Raw genomic sequence first — 23,641 nt, 5'->3', positions numbered from 1 at the left:
GACTTCTGTGCTCGTCATGGATTGTCCATAACGAACACAATGTTCCAACATAAGAGTGTCCATATGTACACCTGGCATTAGGATTCCGTGGGCCGCAGTTCGATGATCGATTTTGTAGTCATATCGTCATACCTGCGGCCACATGCCTTGGACACTCGGGTGAAGATGGGGGCGGAGCTGTCAACTGATCACCACCTGGTGGTGAGTTGTCTCAGATGGTGGGGGAGGAAGCCGGTCAGATCTGGCAGGCCCAAACGTGTTGTGAGGGTCTGCTGGGAACGTCTGGCTGAGTCCCCCGTCAGAGCGAGCTTCAACTCCCACCTTCAGCAGAGCTTCAACCATGTCCTGAGTGAGGCGGGGGACATTGAGTCCGAATGGGCTGTGTTCCGTGCCTCTATTGTTGAGGCGGCCAGCCGGAGCTGTGGCTGTAAGGTCGTTGGTGCCTGTCGTGGCGGTAATCCCAGAACTCGTTGGTGGACACCAACAGTGAGGGATGCCGTCAAGCTGAAGAAGGAGTCCTATCGGGCATGGGAGGAGTTCGGCGAGGCCATGGAGAAAGACTTCCAGACGGCTTCGAGGAGATTCTGGTCCACCATCCGGCGGCTCAGGAGGGGGAAGCAGTGCTCCATCAACACTGTGTACAGTGGAGGTGGGGAGCTGCTGACCTCAACTCGGGACGTTGTGGGTCGGTGGAAGGAATACTTCGAAGACCTCCTCAATCCTACCAACACGTCTTCCAATGAGGAAGCGGAGCTGGGGGACTCAGGGATGGACTCTCCTATCTCTGGGGCTGAAGTCGCTGAGGTGGTCAAAAAGCTCCTTGGCGGCAAGGCCCCGGGGGTGGATGAGATCCGCCCAGAGTTCCTTAAGGCTCTGGATGCTGTGGGGCTGTCCTGGCTGACACGCCTCTGCAGCATCGCGTGGACATCGGGGGCAGTACCGCTGGATTGGCAGACTGGGGTGGTGGTCCCCCTTTTTAAGAAGGGGGACCGGAGGGTGTGTTCCAATTACAGGGGAATCACACTCCTCAGCCTCCCTGGTAAGGTCTATTCGGGGGTCCTGGAGAGGAGGGTCCGCCGGAAAGTTGAATCCCGGATTGAGGAGGAGCAGTGTGGTTTTCGTCCTGGTCGCGGAACAGTGGACCAGCTCTATACCCTCTTTGGGGTCCTGGAGGGGGCATGGGAGTTTGCCCAACCAGTCTACATGTGTTTTGTGGACCTGGACAAGGCATTCGACCGTGTCCCCCGGAATCTCCTGTGGGGGGTACTCCGGGAGTATGGGGTACCGGACCCCTTTGTACGAGCTGTCCGGTCCCTGTACGACAGGTGTCAGAGCTTGGTCCGCATTGCCGGTAGTAAGTCGGATTCGTTTCCAGTGAGGGTTGGACTCCGCCAAGGCTGCCCTTTATCACCGATTCTGTTCATAACTTATATGGACAGAATTTCTAGGCGCAGCCGAGGTGTTGAGGGGATCAGACTTGGTGGCCTCAGGATTGGGTCCCTGCTTTTTGCAGATGATGTGGTCCTGTTGGCTTCATCTGGTCGTGATCCCCAGCTCTCGCTTGAGCGATTCGCGGCCGAGTGTGAAGCGGCTGGGATGAGAATCAGCACCTCCAGATCTGAGACCATGGTCCTCAGCCGGAATAGGGTGGATTGCCCTCTCCGGGTCGGGAGTCAGGTCCTGCCTCAAGTGGAGGAGTTTAAATATCTCGGGGTCTTGTTCACCAGTGAGGGAAGGATGGAGCGTGAGATCGACAGACTGATCGGTGCGGCGTCTGCAGTAATGCGGGCTCTGCGCCGGTCTGTCGTGGTGAAGAAGGAGCTGAGCCAGAAGGCGAAGCTCTCCATTTACCCGTCGATCTACGTTCCTACCCTCACCTATGGTCATGAGCTGTGGGTCGTGACCGAAAGGAGATCTTGTATACAGGCGGCTGAAATGGGTTTCCTCCGCAGGGTGGCCGGGCTCTCCCTTAGAGATAGGGTGAGGAGCTCGGTCATCCGGGAGGGGCTCAGAGTAGAGCCGCTGCTCCTCCGCATCGAGAGGAACCAGTTGAGGTGGCTCGGGCATCTGGTCAGGATGCCTCCTGGACCTCCCTGGTGAGGTGTTCCAGGCACGTCCCTCTGGGAGGAGACCCCGGGGAAGACCCAGGACAAGCTGGAGGGATTATAGCTCTCGGCTGGCCTGGGAACGCCTCGGGATCCCCCCCGCAGAGTTGGCAAATGTGGCTGGGGAGAGGGAAGTCTGGGCTTCCCTGCTTAGGCTGCTGCCCCCGCGACCCGACCCCGGATAAGCGGCAGAAGATGGATGGATGGATGGAGTCATATTGGATTAAAGACTAACATGGAAAAATAATTTTTACATAAAAACAAAAGTAGGCAAAAACATTTTAATTTTAAACAAAGGTTAAGTTTTTTTTTTTTTTATAACAAATACCTTAAAATGTTTTGTGCTTTGATTTTACCAGAGTTTACTTATTGTTCGGTAGTATGGGGAAGAGAAGTATAGAAGCAGTTTCACCCCCTTGTTTTTGTTACAAAACATAAAAGAGTATTAAGAATGATTCATATAGTAGGCTACAGGGAACATAAAAATAAACTTTTTATTTTATCTGGTTTACTGAAAATGAAGGATTTAGCTGAGTTACAAACATCAATAATAATATATAAAGTGAAAAACAAAGTTTTACCTGAGCAATTACAGAATTAGAATTAGACAGGGAGGGCTGGAGGCGATGGCCGGATTTCAAACCCAAATAATCTCAATTAACCATAAAGCAAATGTGAAGTTGTGTTGCAGGCGGTAAATTGTGGAATTCATTGGATGTTAATGTGAAAAGTCGTACAACTATTGTTTTAAGAAAATGTTTAAAAAACAGAAAATTAGTTGCTATGTTTTAGTTGATGAATAGAAAACTTAATTTGTGTTTGTTTTTTGTTTTTTTATTATTTTTTTCTATTTCATGTGAATGTTGGAAGTGATACTTCTGGCCCCAAATAGAAGGCGATCTATAGAGAGGGGCAGGTATTTATAAGTTTTCTTCAACCTGCTCCTTTTCATTTGTGGTGTAGTGAACAGTGGAGATAGAAAGTGAATATTTTTTCTTTGTGATGTAAACCGTGAACGAAAGCCATGAATTAGTAATGTGTAAAGGCTGCAGCATCTGTTACTCTGACATGACCATTTAATTTCCTGTCCTCCACTGAATCACTTTGGGTGTGATCGGAACCACCCACTCCCTGATGGAGGCAAAGCCCGGGATCCAACAAGTTGTCTTTGTTCTGAGCTGGTTCTCCCTCCACCCAGGCCTCCTCCTGGACTTCATCATGTCTCAACTGTCTGTGTTTGTACACTCACACAGGTCGACAAATGACCAGGTCACCCTTGTTGGTTCCATAGGCCAGGCCCATCCCTGGATCCGGCAGCCAGCGGGCAGAGTTGATGCTGACATGTCGCCTCTGGTCTGGAGCCATGGGGTAGACCACATTGAAGACCATCTGAGATACAACAGAACCAGAAAGAGTCAGAAAAATCCTGTCAGAGAACTTTAGCTGAGGAACAGGAACAGATCTGGTACGCAATACGATGAAAAACTATCAGTCATTTATTTGTCTGAATTTAATCATCAGAACTGTGGGGGGGGGGTTTGTTCTGTTGCCGTTGTAAGGACCTCTAGGTTCTTAATGTGAAACATTTTCAAAGTGGGGACATTCTGGACAGTCCTCTCTTTTTCCATCATACCTGGCTGCTGAAGTTCTTTTACGCTACTCTAATGTTTAGACAGATGTTTGGTTGGCAGCTACAAACATTCACTACTTGCAAAGAGTTTGGGAAATTTAACTTTCAGGTAAAGATGCACAATGCATCGGCGTTAGTATTGGCAAGCAGACGCTAAGTCTTTTTTAAAACATATTGTCATGGGGGACAAAATGGCGGCAATGCAGTGAAGACGCACTTTGCAGAGCTCCGACACTTTTTGCTCATAATTATACTATATATTGACATTGCGCAACCAAGTTGTCTAGCAAAGTTTTCCTAAGGCTGAAAACAGTGGCAAGACGTTAAATAAGTGCGGAATTCTACATCTATGGCGTCGGGTCTTCGAAAGTTCAAGTACGAAGGTCCATCTAATACAAGGCCAGACGCGACCACGGCAAAAAGCCCGGACAAACCCGAGCACCGGTCATCACCACCGAAGACGAGTGCTATTGCTACAGCTAGCATGGATCCCACTGCAATGAAAACGGACATTCTTCAATCTTCGAGAAAAGACCTCACTATCATCATCAAAGAAGAAATGAAGAATGCTTTGGCAGATGATTTTGCCATGTTGAGAAAAACACAAGATGTAAAGACAGATCAATAACAACACCTCTGCCATTCGAGCCGAAGTTGACCATGTGAAAGCTAATGTGGCAGCCATGGAAGAAGGCTTGTCTGTATGGTCTGACAACGTAGTAGAATTGCACAGGAAAGTTTCTACACTCGAAACACAAGTTGCGGTGCTTAAAGAAAAGTGTGAGGATATGGAGGGAAGGATGAGAAGGGGCAACATTAGAATCATTGGTTTCCCAGAGCTACAGGGGTCCAGTACGCCGGAGGCCGTTTCATCGCTCCTGAAGGACGTCTTCCAGATGGAAAAGGAGGTAGGAGTTGACCGCTCACACCGCAGTCTGACCAAAAGAACACCTGGAGGAAGCCCAAGAGCAATCATCGCCAAAATGAACAGCGAAGGAGACGCCAAGGACATTTTAAGAAGAGCACGTAATAGCGGAGGTAAACTCCGCTACAATGGCCACCCCATTTCCATATTTCCGGATTATACAGCCAGCGTTGTCAAAGACAATTAATTTAAAACCGAGGTGAGGAAGATGCTTCAAGATAAGCCGGGCGTTCGCTACAGAATTTTTTTTCCGGCTACACTCCACATCATTTACAACAATACAGAGATGGAGTTCGTAGATGCCGCTAAAGCCATGGACTACGTAAAGGGAAGCATCCAAATTAGTTTCCGCTCAGCTACATGCCCACCTGAGCAGAAATAATTTATGCGAAGAGTTTCAATCAGGATTTAGAGCTCATCATAGCACTGAGACGGCATTGGTGAAAGTTACTAATGACCTTCTTATGGCCTCAGACAAAGGACTTGTGTCCGTACTTATCTTGCTTGATCTTAGTGCTGCATTTGATACAGTCAATCATAACATTCTGTTACAAAGACTAGAACAGGTGATTGGAATTACAGGTACAGCGTTAAGCTGGTTTAAATCATATTTATCTGACAGACTTCAGTTCGTTCATGTAAATGACAAGTCCTCCTCCCAAACTACAGTAAGTCATGGAGTTCCTCAAGGTTCTGTACTTGGACCAATACTCTTCACACTATATATGCTCCCTTTAGGCAAAATTATTAGACAGCATGGAATAAACTTTCATTGTTATGCCGATGATACTCAGATATACTTATCCTTTAAACCAGATGAAACAAATCAGCCCAATAGGCTACAAAATTGTCTCATAGACAAGACTTGGATGTCTAGAAATTTTCTCCTCTTAAACTCAGATAAGACTGAAGTAATTCTCTTTGGATCTGAAAAACTCAGAGCTAAATTTTCCAGTTTTGTAATGAACCTGGATGGCATTACTTTAGCTTCCAGTGCTACAGTGAGAAACCTTGGAGTAATATTTGACTCGGACCTGTCCTTTGGCCCACATATTAAGCAGGTTACTAAAACAGCCTTCTTTCGTTTACGTAATAAAGCCAAAATTAGGGACATTCTGTCTCGGAGTGATGCAGAAAAACTGGTTCACGCTTTTGTTACTTCGAGACTAGATTACTGTAACTCTCTATTACTGGGCTGTCCTAAATATGCCCTGAAAACCCTTCAGCTGATCCAGAATTCTGCAGCCAGAGTCCTGACCAGAACCAGCAGGAGAGATCATATTTCTCCAGTTTTAGCCTCTCTTCATCGGCTGCCTGTTGAATCTAGAATAGAATTTAAAATCCTTCCCCTTACATATAAAGCCCTCCACAACCAGGCACCACTATATATCAAAGACCTCATAGTTCCTTATATACCAAGCAGAGTACTTCGTTCGCAGACTGCAGGCTTACTTGTGGTTCCTAGAGTCTCAAAGAGCCGAGCAGGAGGCAGAGCCTTTGGTTATCAGGCCCCTCTCTTATGGAATAAGCTCCCAGTTAGTGTTAGGGAAGCAGACACCCTCCCCACCTTTAAGACTAGGCTGAAGACTTATCTTTTTGATAAGTCATATAGCTAGGGATGGTTAGCATCCCTTAGTTATGCTGCTATAGGTTTAGACTGCTGAGGGACATTTCCTGATACACTGAGCTTCTTTCTTTTTCTCTTTATCTCTTTCTTTTACCCCCCCCCCCCCAAATAACAGTGTTGCATCATTAACATGTATGTCTCCTGTCTCAGCAGGTCTCCCTGGCCGGGAGTAGCAGTTCCTGTTGTCTGTTGTCTTTCTGTCCTCTTCCCCCCACACAGCAGAGGCAGATAACTGCCTGTCCTGAGCCGGGTTCTGCCGGAGGTTTCCTTCCTGTTAAAAGGGAGTTTTTTCCTTCCCACTGTTGCCAGTGTGCTTGCTCAGGATGGGAGATTGAGTTGGACTCAACTCAATCTGTTGGTTTCCTTACATAGGCTGTTATGAATTGGCTTTCATTATGTTTTCTTCTCTGTCTGTAAAGCGTCTTGAGATGGCATTGCCGTGATTTGACGCTATATAAATAAAGTTGAATTGAATTGAATTGAATCCTCTCCGCCGCAGATAAACTCCACAACTGAATGATGCGAGGTACTTGATGCAGCCATAAACATTGTGTGCGCAATGTCTATCTGCTATCTGTTACCATTATGCAGGGGCTCTAGCTGAGCCGTAATTATAGGCAGGCCTATACTTTACGCAAAAACGCGTATCCAGACGCGACTTGGAACTGGTAGATGCCCTGATCGTGACTCTCAGTGTTTTAAGTTGATAATGTTTATGTCCAGGGCTTTTTTGAGTTATGGTGTGTTGTTTGTTCTTGTTCGGGTCCCATGGTTTTTCAGGGATCATATGTTTAAACAAAAATAAAAAACAAAACAAAAAAAGTGTTTTCATGCAAACAAACTTTTTTTTTCTTGTTTTGCTTTGCTTTGTTTTTTTTTTTTGCTTTGTTTTTTTTAAATTTTTTTTATTCTTTCTTTCTTTTTCTTTCCCTTCATTTTTACCTACAGACTGTTATGGTTTTATTTTCTACCTATTTCTATGTTGATAGATCATTTTCATATTTGTTAAATTAATTAAATATGGGTTCTCTGAAGGTCATGACATATAATGTGAAAGGACTTAATAGTCCGATAAAACGAAAGAAAATTATTGGTCAATTAAAAAAGAAAACTATCAAATAGCTTATCTCCAAGAAACACATTTATCGGATGCTGAGCATGATAAACTGAAAAAATTATGGGCAAAGCAGGTCTTCTATTCTTCACACCTGTGTGGCAGGAAAAGGGGCGTTGCTATCCTAATACATGGGCAGGTTAATTTTACACCAACCGCCACATTTAAAGACTCCTCAGGAAGATATATTATGGTTAATGGAATAGTGGATGGAGTGCAGGTCTCCCTTTTAAACATTTATGTCCCCAACAATGATTAACCTAATTTCATGCGCAATATTTTTAATACTGTGCTTCCACAGAGTTCTGGTGTTTTGTTACTCGGTGGAGACTTAAATTGTGCCATGTCCCCTCACGTGGACAGACAACCTAGTTCAAAAAGTTCAGTTCCTCAAATGTGTAAGGCTCTAAGATATTATGTAACAAAACTTGGTCTGGTAGACATATGGAGGAGTAGATTCCCAAGAAAATGAGATATTACCTTCTTTTTACATAGGCACTCCTCATATTCCAGAATAGATCTTTTTTTTTAACCCCTAAAGCCGAGGAACATAGAATAGATGACATTGAAATCCTTCCAATAACCTTATCTGATCACGCACCATTAGTACTAATATGGGATTTGGGACAGACACCAAAAAGAAAATACTGGACATTGAATGCCTCACTCTTAAATTATAGGGAATTTTTAGATTTTATAAATATCAAATTGGATGTCTACCTAGATTTAAATACTACACCTGAAATATCACCATTGACTTTGTGGGACTGCGCCAAGGCTTATATCAGAGGTCGCATAATATCTTTTGCGAGTGCCAAACGAAAGAAAAAGGAAGCCAGACAGTATGAGTTACAGGACAACATTTAGCGTGTGGAGCGACAACATAAAGAGACATCAAACACTAAATTGTTTGAGGAGCTAAAACTTCTTCGTAGAGAACTTGACCATCTAATCACAGATAAAATAGAGGGCTCATTAAGATTCACTAAACAAAAATACTACGGAAACAGTAACAGGGCAAGCAAATTATTAACAATGAGACTTAAGAAACAGTCTTTAAACACAGTCCAAAAACTTACGTCAGATGAAACTATGATAACTAACCCAGACAAGGTTGCTGACTGCTTTGCTGATTTCTATAAAGCCCTATATGAAAATTCAGACACATGCAAAGATGATGCCGAACTGACATGTTTTTTGGAAAATATCAAACTAAAACCTCTCCCTGAGGCTATGGCAAAACAATTAGATGAACCAGTTACTATTCAAGAAATTAAACAAGTAATTTCTCAGCTCAAAAACAACAAAAGCCCAGGCTCAGATGGTTTCATCAATGAATCTTACAAAACATTTAAAGAAAAAATTGCTCCTTTGTTGCTGAATGCCTATCATTATGCTTTGCAATCTGGAACCATGGCGCCTTCCTGGAATGATGCCACAATTGTTGTGATTCATAAAGAGGGCAAAGACCCCACAAAGTGCCAATCATACAGACCTATTTGACTACTTAACACTGACCTACGCATTCTTAGCACAATCTTAGCTAAACGTGTCAGTAAAATTGTTACAGAAATAATAAGTCCAGACCAAACTGGGTTCATGACAGGGAGACACTATGGAGACAATGTTCGTAGATTGCTGAACATAATGTCCTATACTAAAGCCAATAAGGAAGAAGCTATTGTACTGTCTCTTGATGCCCAAAAGGCATTCGATAGTGTGTCCTGGCAATACTTGCATCACACTCTGGATAGATACCAGTTTGGCCCAAATTATTTAAAATGGATACAAATTTTATATTCTAATCTGCTAGCTGCAGTCAAGGTAAATGGGACTTTGTCAGAGAAGTTTGCGTTGGGGTGAGGCTGCCCCCTGTCACCTCTGCTCTTCAATATCAGTATAGAGCCTCTGGCACAGTTAATTAGAGACAGTCATGACATTAAACATGAGTGTGACTACACACTACATAGATGCAGAGTGGAATCTTATATTGTATGTACTACAGACCACCGAAGTTGACACCGACCATCGTTCTGCTAGTCTAGCTGAAATGTTGACTGGGGGCTAATGAGCAAAAACCCAGCTGTGTGTCTACAATGGGGCAAATATGGTCCGTGGAGTTGAGATGATTGGGCTAACTCACGACAGCTGCTTTGTACACATCATCAACACTGCATCGCAAGAAGATCTCAAACTCCAGTTGAGGTGGCAGTGCCGCCACCTTATCGTGGTGGAGGGGTTTGTGTGTCCTGAAGATCCTAGCAGCTATGTTGTCGGGAGCTTTATGCCCTTGGTAGGGTCACCCATGGTAAACAGCTGTCTAGGAGAGGGCCCAGACCAAGTGCGGCTCAAAGACCACTATAATGAAATGAAATAAAAAATACTTTATTAACTTAATTAACTAGAGGAGGTCTTGTTCCGGAGGCTGATGGCTGCTGGCAGGAATGATCTTCTGTATCTTTCAGTCTTACATGGGACCTGAAGAAGCCTCTCACTGAACACACTTTGTTGTTTCATCACTGTGTTGTGGAGAGGGTGTGAAGAATCCTCCATCATCTTCATCAGCTTGTGCAGCATTCTTCTTTGGACAATCAGCTCCAGCGGCTCCAGAGTTACTCCAAGCACAGAAGCAGCTTTCTGGATCAGTTTGTTGATTCTCTTCAAGTCTCTGGTTCTGATGCTACTACCCCAGCAGATGCTGCAAAGCTGACTGCACTCTCCACAACAGACTTATAGAAGATATGCAACATCTTGGTGCAGACGTTAAACCATCTCAGCTTCCTTAAGAAGTACAGTCTGCTCTGACCTTTCTTGTAGATGTAGTCAGTGTTGCATTTCCAGTCCAGTTTGTTGTCCAGCTGAACTCCAAGATACTTGTATTCCTCCACCACCTCCACCAGGATGGAAACAGTGCTTTGTTTATTCTTCTTCCTCCTGAAGTCAACAATCATCTCTTTTGTTTTGCTGCTATTTAATATGAGATGATTGTCACCGCACCATTTAACAAACTGACTGACCAGTTCTCTGTACTCTGCTTCTTGTCCATCCCTGATACACCCCACAACTGCAGAGTCATCAGAGTATTTCTGCAGATGGCAGGACTCAGAGTTGTACTGGAAGTCTGAGGTGTACAGAGTGAAGATGAATGGCCAGAGTACAGTTCCTTGTGGTGCACCAGTGCTGCTGACCTCCATCTCAGACACACAACCTTTCAGTCTCACAAACTGGGGTCTGTTTGTGAGGTTGTCTTCCTGTAGTCCTCCTTGCACTTCTTAGTTTGTGTTTTAAGTTGTTTTTGTGTTGCCCTCAATAACTCCCTGTCTCCATCCCTGAAGGCTTTCTTTTTGATGTTCAGCAGCTTTTTCAGGTCACTGGTGATCCAGGGTTTGTTATTGGGGAAGCACCTCACTGTTCTTGTTGGGACGATGCTGTCCACACAGAAGTTTATGTAATCTGTCACACACTCAGTCATGGCGTTGATGTCGTCTCCATGAGGTTCACAGAGGACGTTCCAGTCTGTAGCCTCAAAGCCTCCTCTAAGAGCATCTTCAGCTTCAGCAGACCAGATTCTGATAGTCCTTGTGATGACTGGTTGCTGCTGAACGATGGGCTTGTAGGTGGAGGTGAGAAGAACCAGATTATGGTCAGATCTTCCTAAAGGAGGCGGGGCAGAACAACTGCATCCATTATTCATATTTGCATAAAATAAGTCCAACATCTTATTTTCTCTGGTGGAGCAGCTGACAAACTGCTGGAATGTTGGTAGAGTTGCAGAGAGGGAGACGTTGTTGAAGTCTCCGGAGATCGCCATGAATGAGTTTGGATGCTGTGTTTGTAGCCGAGCAACGACGGAGCTGATGACGTCACAGGCTGTGTCTGGTGCGGTACCAGGTATTATATAAACCGCTACCAGAATAACACAGGTAAACTCACTGGGTAAATAATATGGACGGAAGCTCACAGCTAACAGTTCCATGTCCCTTGTGCATATCTTCTCCTTGACAGTAACATGTCCAGGATGACACCAACGCTGGTTAACCAGCACTGCAATTCCACCACCCTTTAGCTTTCCGCTGTGTTGTCTACTGCGGTCTGCACGGACCGTTTTAAAGCCCGGTACAGACACATTACAGTCAGGGATGTGTTCATGCAGCCATGTCTTGGTGAAGCACATAATACTGCATTCTCTGTATTCTTTCTGAGACCTTGTTAGCATCTCAAGCTTGTCCGTTTTGTTAGCTAGCGATCTCACATTACCCATGACGACGGTCGGGAGAAATGGTTTAAATCTCCATCGCTTTCTCCTTTGTCTCACTCCCGCTCTGCATCCTCTTCTCTTTCTTTTCAACTCCATCTGGATTTGATGTGTTGTTTCGCTGATAATCCTGATTTGAGAGAGGTTAATCAGTTGATCCCGATTGTAAACAAGTCTTTCGTTGTCATGGAGACTCATCATAACAAGTCTTGAAAGAGCAAAATATATGCAGAAAAAGCTTCCTTGCAGCACACCCTCCGAACCGGCATAAAATCCTCAGAAAAAAAGACCTAATTTGAGGTAATATCTATGTGAGGAGAGTTTGTACTTTAAAAAAAAAATCAAGATAGCAAGTCAGAGCTACTACAATTTGCTGCCAACAGACGGCGCAATCTAGAATGGAAATGGGAATGCCTTGGATCCCCCTGCAGAGTCGGCAAATGTGGCTGGGGAGAGGGAAGTCTGGGCTTCCCTGCTTAGGTTGCTGCCCCCACGACCTGATAAGCAGCACAAGATGGATGGATGGATGGATGGTGAAGCAGAAGGACATGCTGCTTGTTGCTTCGGCTGTCGAGAGCAGAAGAGGCAGAAAATGAGGTCCAAAGGTCAGGGCAAGGAGACCTGCAGGACTACAGGACAATCCTCTGGTCTGGTAGAGGGAGAACAAAAAGGAGTATCCTTTTTTGGCTCGCATGGCAAAGCGATATTTCCGTGACGCTGGGACCAGTGTTGCGTCTGAGAGGGTGTTTTCAACTGCAGGTGATGTAATGTGAAGTACTATGGTGAAGTAATGGTAGTTGACAGGACAGTTGACAGTTTGTCTAGTTGAGTTTCAATTGCAGAGCATTTCTGTTTATAGTTTAGTGTCCTCTACTGTTTGATTTCATGCTTGTGTTGTTCTCACCCATATGCAAGTCGCTTTGGATAAAAGTGTCTGTTAAATGACTGTAGAATAGAATAGAATAGAATAGAATAGAATAGAATAGAATAGAATAGAATAGTGGGCAATGCTTTTCTATTTATAATTTAAGTTTAAAATGCCGGTTTACATGCCTACACTTAAATGGCAGTTAAATGTCTTATAATTAAAGTACTCAAAGCTTTTAAACAAGACTGTGAGGCACTTATGTTTGTTACCGTACTGTACCATTGCTATTTGCATTTATTAAAAATTACAATTATATAACTTGAAGCTGGTAACCAGCACACTGTTTACATTCACATTGACGACAATGTCTTAGTTTTTCATATTTTTAAAGTAAAATTGCATTTGCATTTAAGAGCAACAGCTTTTGACTGAGATCATTTTGTCCTGTTTTTAATGTTGTACCAGGTTAGTGTCCTAAATCAGTCACAGACATCACTAGCATCCTCTGTTCACTTCGTAACCAAGAGAAAGTCTTTTCAAGTGGTTTGTTTTGACTTTGCTTGATGGGACAAAATTTCACACTGATGCAGTCAATGCCCTCAAACAAGTTAATGAAAATAGGTTTTACGTATTTTTCTACGTAGACCCAGAAAAATTACTTTATCAACAAAAATAGTCAACGAGAGACAGATGGTGCATCATACAAGGAATCTGACAACGTATCATTACGGATTTTATGACTTTCCATTTTTTTCTTTCAATGCCAAAACGCAATGACCTCTGCCATGGCGGCACCTAGTGTCTGACAGGTGTGAAGAAAAAAAAAAAAAAAAGACACCCGTCAGACACCATACCTGCAAAGCCTTCCAGGTATGGTCCAGGTCTTGTAAATGCCATTGTCCATACTCATAAGGTTTTGGCTGAGTAAGACAAATAAGAAGAATGAAAAGCATTAAAAACAGTAGGGTTCCAGCATACTGGAGTGCTGGGAAGCATGGTGGTCTGGCATTATGGACGCTGCGCTGCTCCACAATATAAGGAACTGCTGCCATTGGCTCTGTGTGCTGTGCCACTGTGTGTCATTACTTATATTGCTTCTGTTTCCGCTTTTATGCTCCATACATGACGGATGAAGTCTCATTTAAGTGTTAGATATCGTCCCAAAGGTTGCGAGATGTAGAATGTCAACAAACTTTATGTACACTCGCAAGACCCGCAAGAATTCAACAAGATGGCCACAAACGGCAGCAACAGAAGTACTGGGGCATGACACAGTTTCATTGCTATGAATGAGTATGCAATAAATTTTGATCAAAGAATTGTGTGGATGGGGGGCGCTAGCGAGCAAGCAATGGAGTAGGGTGTGTGTTCGGTGAGCTCCGCATAAATTGAATTTAGGTCTTTTTATTTGGCGTTTTCATTAAGAGTGAAACACTACGGACTTATCTAAGACACCATTGCATCATATGGGACGGCTTTCTCTTCGGAAAATGGCGACTAACCTGCGCAAGTACAAATACATAGGCAAGGCCTCATCAAGAGAGACGAACCCTGACACGGCTAGCAATGCAGCTAATGCTAGCACACCGTCTGGGTCAGAAGAACCAAGCGATACGGCTAGCATGTTTTCCGAGCAAAGTGAACAAACCAACCTGGCGGATTTGAAAGTGGAACTGTTGTCATCCATTAAAACTGAAATGACTGAACTTTTCCAGAGGGAAGTGACAAAAGTGCTTATGAGTGAGATCGAGGGTGTCAAGGCAGAGCTCCGCTCAGTCAAGGAGGAAATTGCTAACAACACGGTAGCCCTCCGGTCGGATTTGGACACTGTCAAGACAACTATTTCAGATATAGAGCGGGGGCTCTCTGGCTGCTCGGACGACATCACGACTTTACAAACTAAGGTTTGCAAACTGGAGAAAACTGTGGAAACGCTGCAGGAGAAATGTGTAGACATGGAGGGGCGTATGCGGAGGTCTAACATTCGCATTGTGAATGTCCCTGAAGCATCCTCGTCCGCACCTGCCTCAGTGTCCAGACTACTAAGAGATGCCTTGAAAATGGATAAGGACGTGGTGATTGACAGGTCTCATCGCACTTTACAGGGGAGAAGAGCAGACGGCAAACCAAGAGCTATCATAGCAAAACTTCACTATTACCAAGATTGTGTCGACCTTCTTCGCCGTGCACAAGAAGCTGGTCCACTCAGTTACAACGGCTCAACCATCTTTATCTTTCCTGATTACCCACCAAGTGTGGCCCGTGCCAGATTGGCCTTTAATGATGTTAAAAAGCTCCTCCGCGGACGAGAAGGGATACGCTACGGGCTCCTCCACCCTGCCCGGCTACGGATCACACATAACGGCACGGAAAAGTTTTTCGAAGATCCAGCGAAAGCCAAGATGTACGTGGAGGAAAATATGTGAAAAGAAAGAGACTATAATGACTGGTAAAGTTGCCCCATTTTGATTTTAATATTATTTCGGACTCTTTATATTGATTGTGTCTCTATAGAATTATATTCCTTAAATTTTCTATGTCTGCGTTGCTGGGGCACTGTTTTCTTTCTTTCTGCCTCTTTTCTATTTGCCATTATATCCGTGGTATTCCTATTATTATTTGATTTTTGAACGCCTAAAACATATATTCTTCATTTATACTTTGGTAAAACAAAAGACTTTATTATTTTCATTGTTACTTTAGTTTTATGCGGACCTACTTGGAAAGCTAGAGTTCTGATAAGCACGCAATGTGTGGATTTTGTTGTAAAGGGTTGCTCTGTCACCATGTTCTTGTTGGTGACAATTTGGGGTGGGTACTTGTTGCACCATTTATATTGCAATTATTTTGTGTATTTTTAGTAGTGATGGGATTTCCTAAGGTATGTTCTGATTCAACTGAATATAATCTTGTCAAAACTTATACATCTCAAAACTCATGGTTAATCCATTGCTGACATCTCCAGCCAATATATGCCAGCTGAATTTTGTATGCTGGAATGTTAAGTCTCTTAATAGCCTGGTAAAACGTAGAAAAGTGCTTTCTCATCTGAATCAGCTGAATGCAGACATTGCCTTTCTCCAGGAAACCCATCTTATTACCTTTGATCATTCTAAACTTAGAGGCGGATGGGTGGGACAGTTCTTTCATTCAAATTTTCATTCCAAATCTAGAGGTACAGCTATTTTAATTAAAAAAACAGTTCCGTTCATTATGTCAAAAGTTGAAGCAGACTTAAATGGGCGGTATGTAATTGTAGTGGGAAGACTAAATAACACTCCTGTTGTCCTTGCAAATATATATGCTCCTAATTGGGATGACAGCGCATTTTTTACTGGACTCTTTTCTCAAATACCAAATTTAGATACACATCATCTCATTTTGGGAGGTGACATTAATTGTGTACTATCATGTTCACTGGACCGTAGTTCTTAAAGCGAATGGAATGACTGATGTCTGGAGATTTCGAAATCCTGGTCGTAGAAGTTACTCTTTTTACTCGCCAGTTCATAAGACATTCTCTAGAATAGATTACTTTTTTCTTGACAATAATTTGCTCTCACTAGTTAATAAGTGCGATTATCAGGCAATAGTGATCTCAGATCATGCACCGTTGTTGATGACTCTAAACATGCCAATTTCAGGCAGCAGATATAGACCTTGGAGGTTTAATACACTTTTGCTTTCTGATGATGAGTTTGTCAAATTTATTTCAAAAGAAATAAATGAATACTTGATACGTAATAAAACTCCAGGAATATCCTTTGGTCTGATTTGGGAATCACTAAAAGCTTATCTCAGAGGCCAAATTATATCTTATAGCGCTAAAGTAAAAAAAGCTCAAGAAGAGCGGGTCAGAAGGATTGAAGATGATATTTTACGACTTGATGAAGCCCTGACCCATTCTTCTTCTCCTGAGCTGTTCAAACAACGCATAGCTCTTCAGACTGAATTTGATTTGATTACTACAAAACAAACGGAAAATCTTCTAAATAAAACTAGACATAAAATGTATGAACATGGTGAAAAAATTGGGAAAATCTTGGCTCATCAGTTGCGACAGCAACAGGTTGACCAAACTATTCTTGCAATTAATAATAAGCATGGGGTAAAATTAACAGATCCTTTAGAAATCAATCAACGTTTTGGTGAATATTACTCACATTTATATACTTCTGAGTCCAAAAGAAATGAATCGTTGTTTAGTTCATTTTTTAGTAAATTTGGTCTTCCCACTATAAGCGATCAATCTGCCCAAGACTTGGAGAGGCCCTTCTCCAAAGAAGAATTAACAAATGCTATTGCTTCTATGCAACGTGGAAAAGCTCCAGGGCCAGATGGATTCCCAAGTGAGTTTTTTAAAACCTTCACAAAGGAATTGTCCTCTATTTTGCTTTCTGTATATGAAGAGTCTTCGGATGCTGGCACATTTCCAGAAACTATGAGACAGGCTGTCATATCTTTAATTTATAAAAATGGCAAAAGTAAATTAGAATGTAGTTCATATCGGCCTATTTCATTGTTAAATGTTGATAGTAAAATCTTTGCAAAAATATTAGCACGTCGTTTAGAAGTTGTTGTACCTACTGTTGTGACTGATGATCAAACGGGGTTTATTAAGAATAGATATTCATTTTTTAACATTCGCCGGCTTTTGAACATTCTTCATTATCCCACTCCACCCGATACACCAGAAGTGGTTCTTTCTTTAGATGCAGAAAAGGCATTTGATCGGGTGGAGTGGGATTACCTTTTTTATACCCTTAAAAAATTTGGCTTTGGTGTGAAGTTTATATCTTGGATCCGTACTTTATATTCCTCCCCTGTGGCTGCTGTCCGTACAAATAACAATCGCTCAAACTTTTTTACTCTAGAACGTGGAACCCGGCAAGGATGTCCCCTATCCCCTTTATTATTCTCCCTGGTAATTGAACCACTTGCAGCAGCTGTACGCAATGATGCTTCTATCAAGGGTGTACGAAGAGGTGATTTTGAACATAAAGTCTCCCTTTATGCGGACGACACACTATTATATGTGTCTGAGCCACTTCAAAGCCTGCCAAGACTCCTTGATCTTTTGGATAGTTTTGGAAAAATATCAGGCTATAAGGTTAATATGCAGAAAAGTGAGCTTATGTCCATAAATTGTGCAGTTCAACAAAGTATGCTAAGTTCACTCCCATTTAAATTAAGTGAAAATAAATTTAAGTATCTTGGAGTTTGGATTACGAAAACATACAAACAGATGTACAAAACAAATTTTATTCCACTACTAGATTCAGTAAAACAGGACCTTGAACGCTGGAATACTATACCGTTGTCATTAGGGGGAAGAATAAATATTATTAAAATGAATATTTTACCCAAATTTTTATATCTATTTCAATCAGTGCCCATATTCTTAACAAAATCTTTTTTCTCACTCATAGATAAGTTGGTATCATCATTTATATGGAATGGAAAAAGTGCACACATTTCCAAAAATATCTTACAACGACACAGAGAAAATGGAGGATTCTCACTTCCCAATTTTCAATATTACTATTGGGCATCGAATATCCGTGCAATGTTGTATTGGTCTTTGACTTCAAATAATGGTGGCTCTACATGGTTGATACTTGAGAATATGTCATGCAGATCTACTTCTTTACACTCTTTGCTGTGCTCAGGATTACCTCTGCCTCAGCCCTTATGTAATTTTTCCACAAGCGTTGTTGTTAAACATTCATTTAAGATTTGGGCACAATTCAGACGGAGCTTCAGTTTAAATAATATGTCAGTTTATGCTCCTATTGCACGAAACCATATGTTTGTGCCTTCCACTATTGATGACTCCTTTACTATCTGGGCCACACATGGCTTGAGGACTTTGAAAGACATGTTTGTCAAAGGACTGTTTGCATCGTTTCAACAAGTGAAAACAGCTTTCCAAATACATGAGTGTCATTTCTTCAGATATCTTCAGCTTCGCAGTTTTGTGTCTACTTCATTCAGTTACTTCCCCTCACGACCGCCTGACTCACTCCTGGAAACAGTTTTGGATCTGAATGCTCGCTCCAAGGGACTGATTGGTAAAATTTATTCGGCAATTAATTCTTATAACTTGGAACCACTGGATCGTGTTAGGCGAAAATGGGCGGAGGAACTTGAAATTGTAATCTCTGAAGACGTTTGGAAAACTGTTATAAATAATATTTACTTATCCTCAATTTGTTTAAGACACAGGGTAATCCAATTTAAAATTGTTCATAGATTGCACTGGTGTAAAGTGAAACTGGCAAAATTTAAACCAGATTTGGATCCTAACTGTGATCGTTGTGGAACCGAACTTGCAACATTATCTCATATGTTTTGGTCCTGTTCAAAGCTGGCACAATTTTGGCAATCCATTTTCAAATTTCTATCGGATGCATTTGGGATTAATATCGTAGCTGAGGCCAAAACTGCAATATTTGGTATTTCACCACGCATTATCAGCAGCCAAAAACATAAAATAGCAATTGCTTTTGCCACACTTATTGCTCGCAGGCTTGTACTGCTTAAGTGGAAGGAAAAGCACCCTCCATCTTTCAAATTATGGTTTATGGACCTTTTTCGTCATTTAACACTAGAGAAAATAAGGCACTCTCTAAGAGGCTGCGTTAATAAGTTCTTCAATATCTGGCAACCTATTTTGGATCAGATTAAGGAGGTAGATCCGTCACTTATCTCACAAGAGTAATTTATGTTTTAAATTATTATTGTTTCTGTTTTTGTTTTTTTTAATGGTGCAACAGGGTGGGAGGATTTGTTTTGGGGAGTTTATAAAAATAAATAAATAAATTTTTAAAAAAAAGATGACTGTATTGTATTTTCAACAATATGTCTAACAATATTTTTTTCAATAAAAAGACTTTGAACAAAAAGAATTGTGTGGATAGACTGAAAATGACCACGAAATGGTATGTAATCAAAGTATATTGATTTTGGGAAGAAATGTTTTGGGATTTAGTGAAATACTGTGTGATAAACATGGAAACACGGAAAAAACTACATTTCCCAGAATCCTTCGAGAGCAGCTTCCCTCTAAAATCAGTGTTCTGCCCGGTAACAAAGATCTGAAAACAGACATCATTCTGTGTCTCCTGCTTACCGTTAATGATTGGTGAGACTAACATAACCATCAGTGTAATTCTACTGGATCATGTGAAAAATAAGGATGAATCATGTGAATCTGTTTAGATTTACCTTCCTAGTTCAGATTTACGGAAATTATTTCCTGTTTGCCACTGCCTTTTATGGATGTTTGGATAACTATCATCCCAGAAAAATGTCCTCCACTACAGCAAAACTGGAGATTGGTTTAAAGAGCGTGGAACAGTTGTGTGACCAAGATGGAATACAGTTTTAGGTCATTTTCCAGCAGAAAAAGACAGCCGGAGGTTCAACTGTGTGTTCTCACCCTCATGGACGTCTCTCCTCCATGTGGCTGCTGCAGGCGGAAGACTTGCGCAACCATGTGGTCAGTGGTGGGATGTAGCAGGATCCTGCGAGAGGCCAGGCCCACCATAACGTAGCAGCCCATCGGAGACAGGCTGACGGAGATGGCATTGGGTCCTGCAGACGCAAACACATCAGAAACGGCACCAACTGCCACAAGAACAGAGTCAGCTGCCTGGTGCTCCAAAAATGTACCAAATCTCTTGGTGTAGAGCATCTCTCCCAGGTTGTGAGGAGCCAGAGAGTAGATGGCCAGGATACCCTCATCTGGAAAACCGCGCTGACTACTGGGAATGAAGACCGCCAGCAGCTGGCCGTCTGCAGAGATGTCGCAGCTGGCATCGTTGTAGATCTTACAGTTTGGCACCAGGACATTGATCGAGGCTGGAAAAGAACAAAAGACATAAATAACAACACCTGGATCCAAAATGGTGATCCAGACTCAAACTGGTGAGACTGGAGAGAAGGGATCACGGTGAGACCCTGAAAACCTCAGAGGGGGACAGGAAACAGAACTGCTACCGTTGCTGATTTCCGGCAGGTCAAACTTGGTGAAGTCCCACCACTGGAGACGGTAGGTGGTGTTGGCGATGTTGCTGGCCACGGCTGATTGGCCGTCTCCGATCGACGCCCCTGAAGATGCAATGAAAAAAAGGTTAACATCGAGCTGATAATGAAGATGTGATTTTAAAACTTTATTCACACTTCTGTCCTGTGTGACAACTTCAGCACAACTGCTGTCTGACATGGTTTCAGAGAAGAAGAAAACTGGCTCATCGTGTAAGTCGTCATGCTGACTTACACGATGAGCCAGTAAGTCGTGTAAGCATCGTGTAAGGTGGTAAGTCACCATGCTGAGCATCGTGTAAGGTCACCATGATGAGCATCGTGTAAGGTCACCATGATGAGCATCGTGTAAGTCACCATGCTGAGCATCGTGTAAGGTCACCATGATGAGCATCGTGTAAGTCACCATGCTGAGCATCGTGTAAGTCACCATGCTGAGCATCGTGTAAGTCACCATGCTGAGCATCGTGTAAGTCACCATGCTGAGCATCGTGTAAGTCGTCATGCTGAGCATCGTGTAAGTCACCATGCTGAGCATCGTCTAAGTCACCATGCTGAGCATCGTGTAAGGTCTCCATGCTGAGCATCGTGTAAGGTCACCATGATGAGCATCGTGTAAGGTCTCCATGCTGAGCATCGTGTAAGGTCACCATGCTGAGCATCGTGTAAGGTCACCATGCTGAGCATCGTGTAAGGTCACCATGATGAGCATCGTGTAAGGTCACCATGCTGAGCATCGTGTAAGTCACCATGATGAGCATCGTGTAAGTCGTCATGCTGAGCATCGTGTAAGTCACCATGCTGAGCATCGTGTAAGGTCACCATGATGAGCATCGTGTAAGGTCTCCATGATGAGCATCGTGTAAGGTCACCATGCTGAGCATCGTGTAAGGTCTCCATGATGAGCATCGTGTAAGGTCACCATGCTGAGCATCGTGTAAGGTCACCATGCTGAGCATCGTGTAAGTCACCATGCTGAGCATCGTGTAAGGTCACCATGCTGAGCATCGTGTAAGGTCACCATGCTGAGCATCGTGTAAGGTCACCATGATGAGCATCGTGTAAGGTCACCATGCTGAGCATCGTGTAAGTCACCATGCTGAGCATCGTGTAAGTCACCATGCTGAGCATCGTGTAAGTCACCATGCTGAGCATCGTGTAAGGTCACCATGATGAGCATCGTGTAAGGTCACCATGCTGAGCATCGTGTAAGGTCACCATGATGAGCATCGTGTAAGGTCACCATGATGAGCATCGTGTAAGTCACCATGCTGAGCATCGTGTAAGGTCACCATGCTGAGCATCGTGTAAGGTCACCATGATGAGCATCGTGTAAGTCACCATGCTGAGCATCGTGTAAGTCACCATGCTGAGCATCGTGTAAGGTCACCATGCTGAGCATCATGCAAGTCACCATGCTGAGCATCGTGCAAGTCACCATGCTGAGCATCGTGTAAGGTCACCATGATGAGCATCGTGTAAGGTCACCATGATGAGCATCGTGTAAGTCACCATGCTGAGCATCGTGTAAGGTCACCATGATGAGCATCGTGTAAGTCACCATGCTGAGCATCGTGTAAGTCACCATGCTGAGCATCGTGTAAGGTCACCATGCTGAGCATCGTGTAAGTCGTCATGCTGAGCATCGTGTAAGTCACCATGCTGAGCATCGTGCAAGTCGCCATGCTGAGCATCGTGCAAGTCGCCATGCTGAGCATCGTGCAAGTCGCCATGCTGAGCATCGTGCAAGTCGCCATGCTGAGCATCGTGCAAGTCGCCATGCTGAGCATCGTGCAAGTCGCCATGCTGAGCATCGTGCAAGTCACCATGCTGAGCATCGTGCAAGTCACCATGCTGAGCATCGTGCAAGTCACCATGCTGAGCATCGTGCAAGTCACCATGCTGAGCATCGTGCAAGTCGCCATGCTGAGCATCGTGTAAGTCGTCATGCTGAGCATCGTGCAAGTCGCCATGCTGAGCATCGTGTAAGTCGCCATGCTGAGCATCGTGCAAGTCACCATGCTGAGCATCGTGCAAGTCACCATGCTGAGCATCGTGCAAGTCACCATGCTGAGCATCGTGCAAGTCACCATGCTGAGCATCGTGCAAGTCACCATGCTGAGCATCGTGTAAGTCGTCATGCTGAGCATCGTGTAAGTCACCATGCTGAGCATCGTGTAAGTCACCATGCTGAGCATCGTGTAAGGTCACCATGCTGAGCATCGTGTAAGTCACCATGATGAGCATCGTGTAAGTCACCATGCTGAGCATCGTGTAAGGTCTCCATGCTGAGCATCGTGTAAGGTCACCATGATGAGCATCGTGTAAGGTCACCATGATGAGCATCGTGTAAGTCACCATGCTGAGCATCGTGTAAGGTCTCCATGATGAGCATCGTGTAAGGTCACCATGCTGAGCATCGTGTAAGGTCACCATGCTGAGCATCGTGTAAGGTCACCATGATGAGCATCGTGTAAGGTCACCATGATGAGCATCGTGTAAGTCACCATGCTGAGCATCGTGTAAGTCACCATGCTGAGCATCGTGTAAGTCACCATGCTGAGCATCGTGTAAGTCACCATGCTGAGCATCGTGTAAGGTCACCATGCTGAGCATCGTGTAAGGTCACCATGCTGAGCATCGTGTAAGGTCACCATGATGAGCATCGTGTAAGGTCACCATGATGAGCATCGTGTAAGTCACCATGCTGAGCATCGTGTAAGGTCACCATGCTGAGCATCGTGTAAGGTCACCATGATGAGCATCGTGTAAGTCACCATGCTGAGCATCGTGTAAGGTCACCATGATGAGCATCGTGTAAGTCACCATGCTGAGCATCGTGTAAGGTCACCATGCTGAGCATCGTGTAAGTCGTCATGCTGAGCATCGTGTAAGTCACCATGCTGAGCATCGTGCAAGTCACCATGCTGAGCATCGTGCAAGTCACCATGCTGAGCATCGTGTAAGTAAGTAAGTATGTAAGTAAATTTTATTTATATAGCACCTTTCACAGACAGAAGTCACAAAGTGCTTCACAAAAAAGCAAAATACAAAAATAAAATGCATATAAA

General features: G+C 43.5%; 1 protein-coding gene across 1 annotated transcript in view; it reads right to left on the bottom strand.

Moving 5' to 3' along the window:
• Nucleotides 1–23,641, bottom strand: part of ambra1b (autophagy/beclin-1 regulator 1b) — a 78,471-nt gene that overhangs the window by 8,444 nt on the left and 46,386 nt on the right. Inside the window, exons 12-15 of the mRNA XM_079253814.1 lie at nt 20,526–20,636; nt 20,199–20,387; nt 19,966–20,120; nt 3,355–3,494 (exon numbers count right to left, since the gene is read on the bottom strand). Of these exons, the coding sequence (XP_079109940.1) occupies nt 3,355–3,494; nt 19,966–20,120; nt 20,199–20,387; nt 20,526–20,636 (595 nt within the window). The remainder of the gene's footprint in view (nt 1–3,354; nt 3,495–19,965; nt 20,121–20,198; nt 20,388–20,525; nt 20,637–23,641) is intronic.

This window comes from Telmatherina bonti, assembly GCF_933228915.1.
Source record: "Telmatherina bonti genome assembly, chromosome: 2".
Taxonomy (NCBI): domain Eukaryota; kingdom Metazoa; phylum Chordata; class Actinopteri; order Atheriniformes; family Telmatherinidae; genus Telmatherina; species Telmatherina bonti.
The sequence above is the reverse complement of the archived record's forward strand: the minus strand, read 5'-3'. Positions and strand labels throughout refer to the sequence as shown.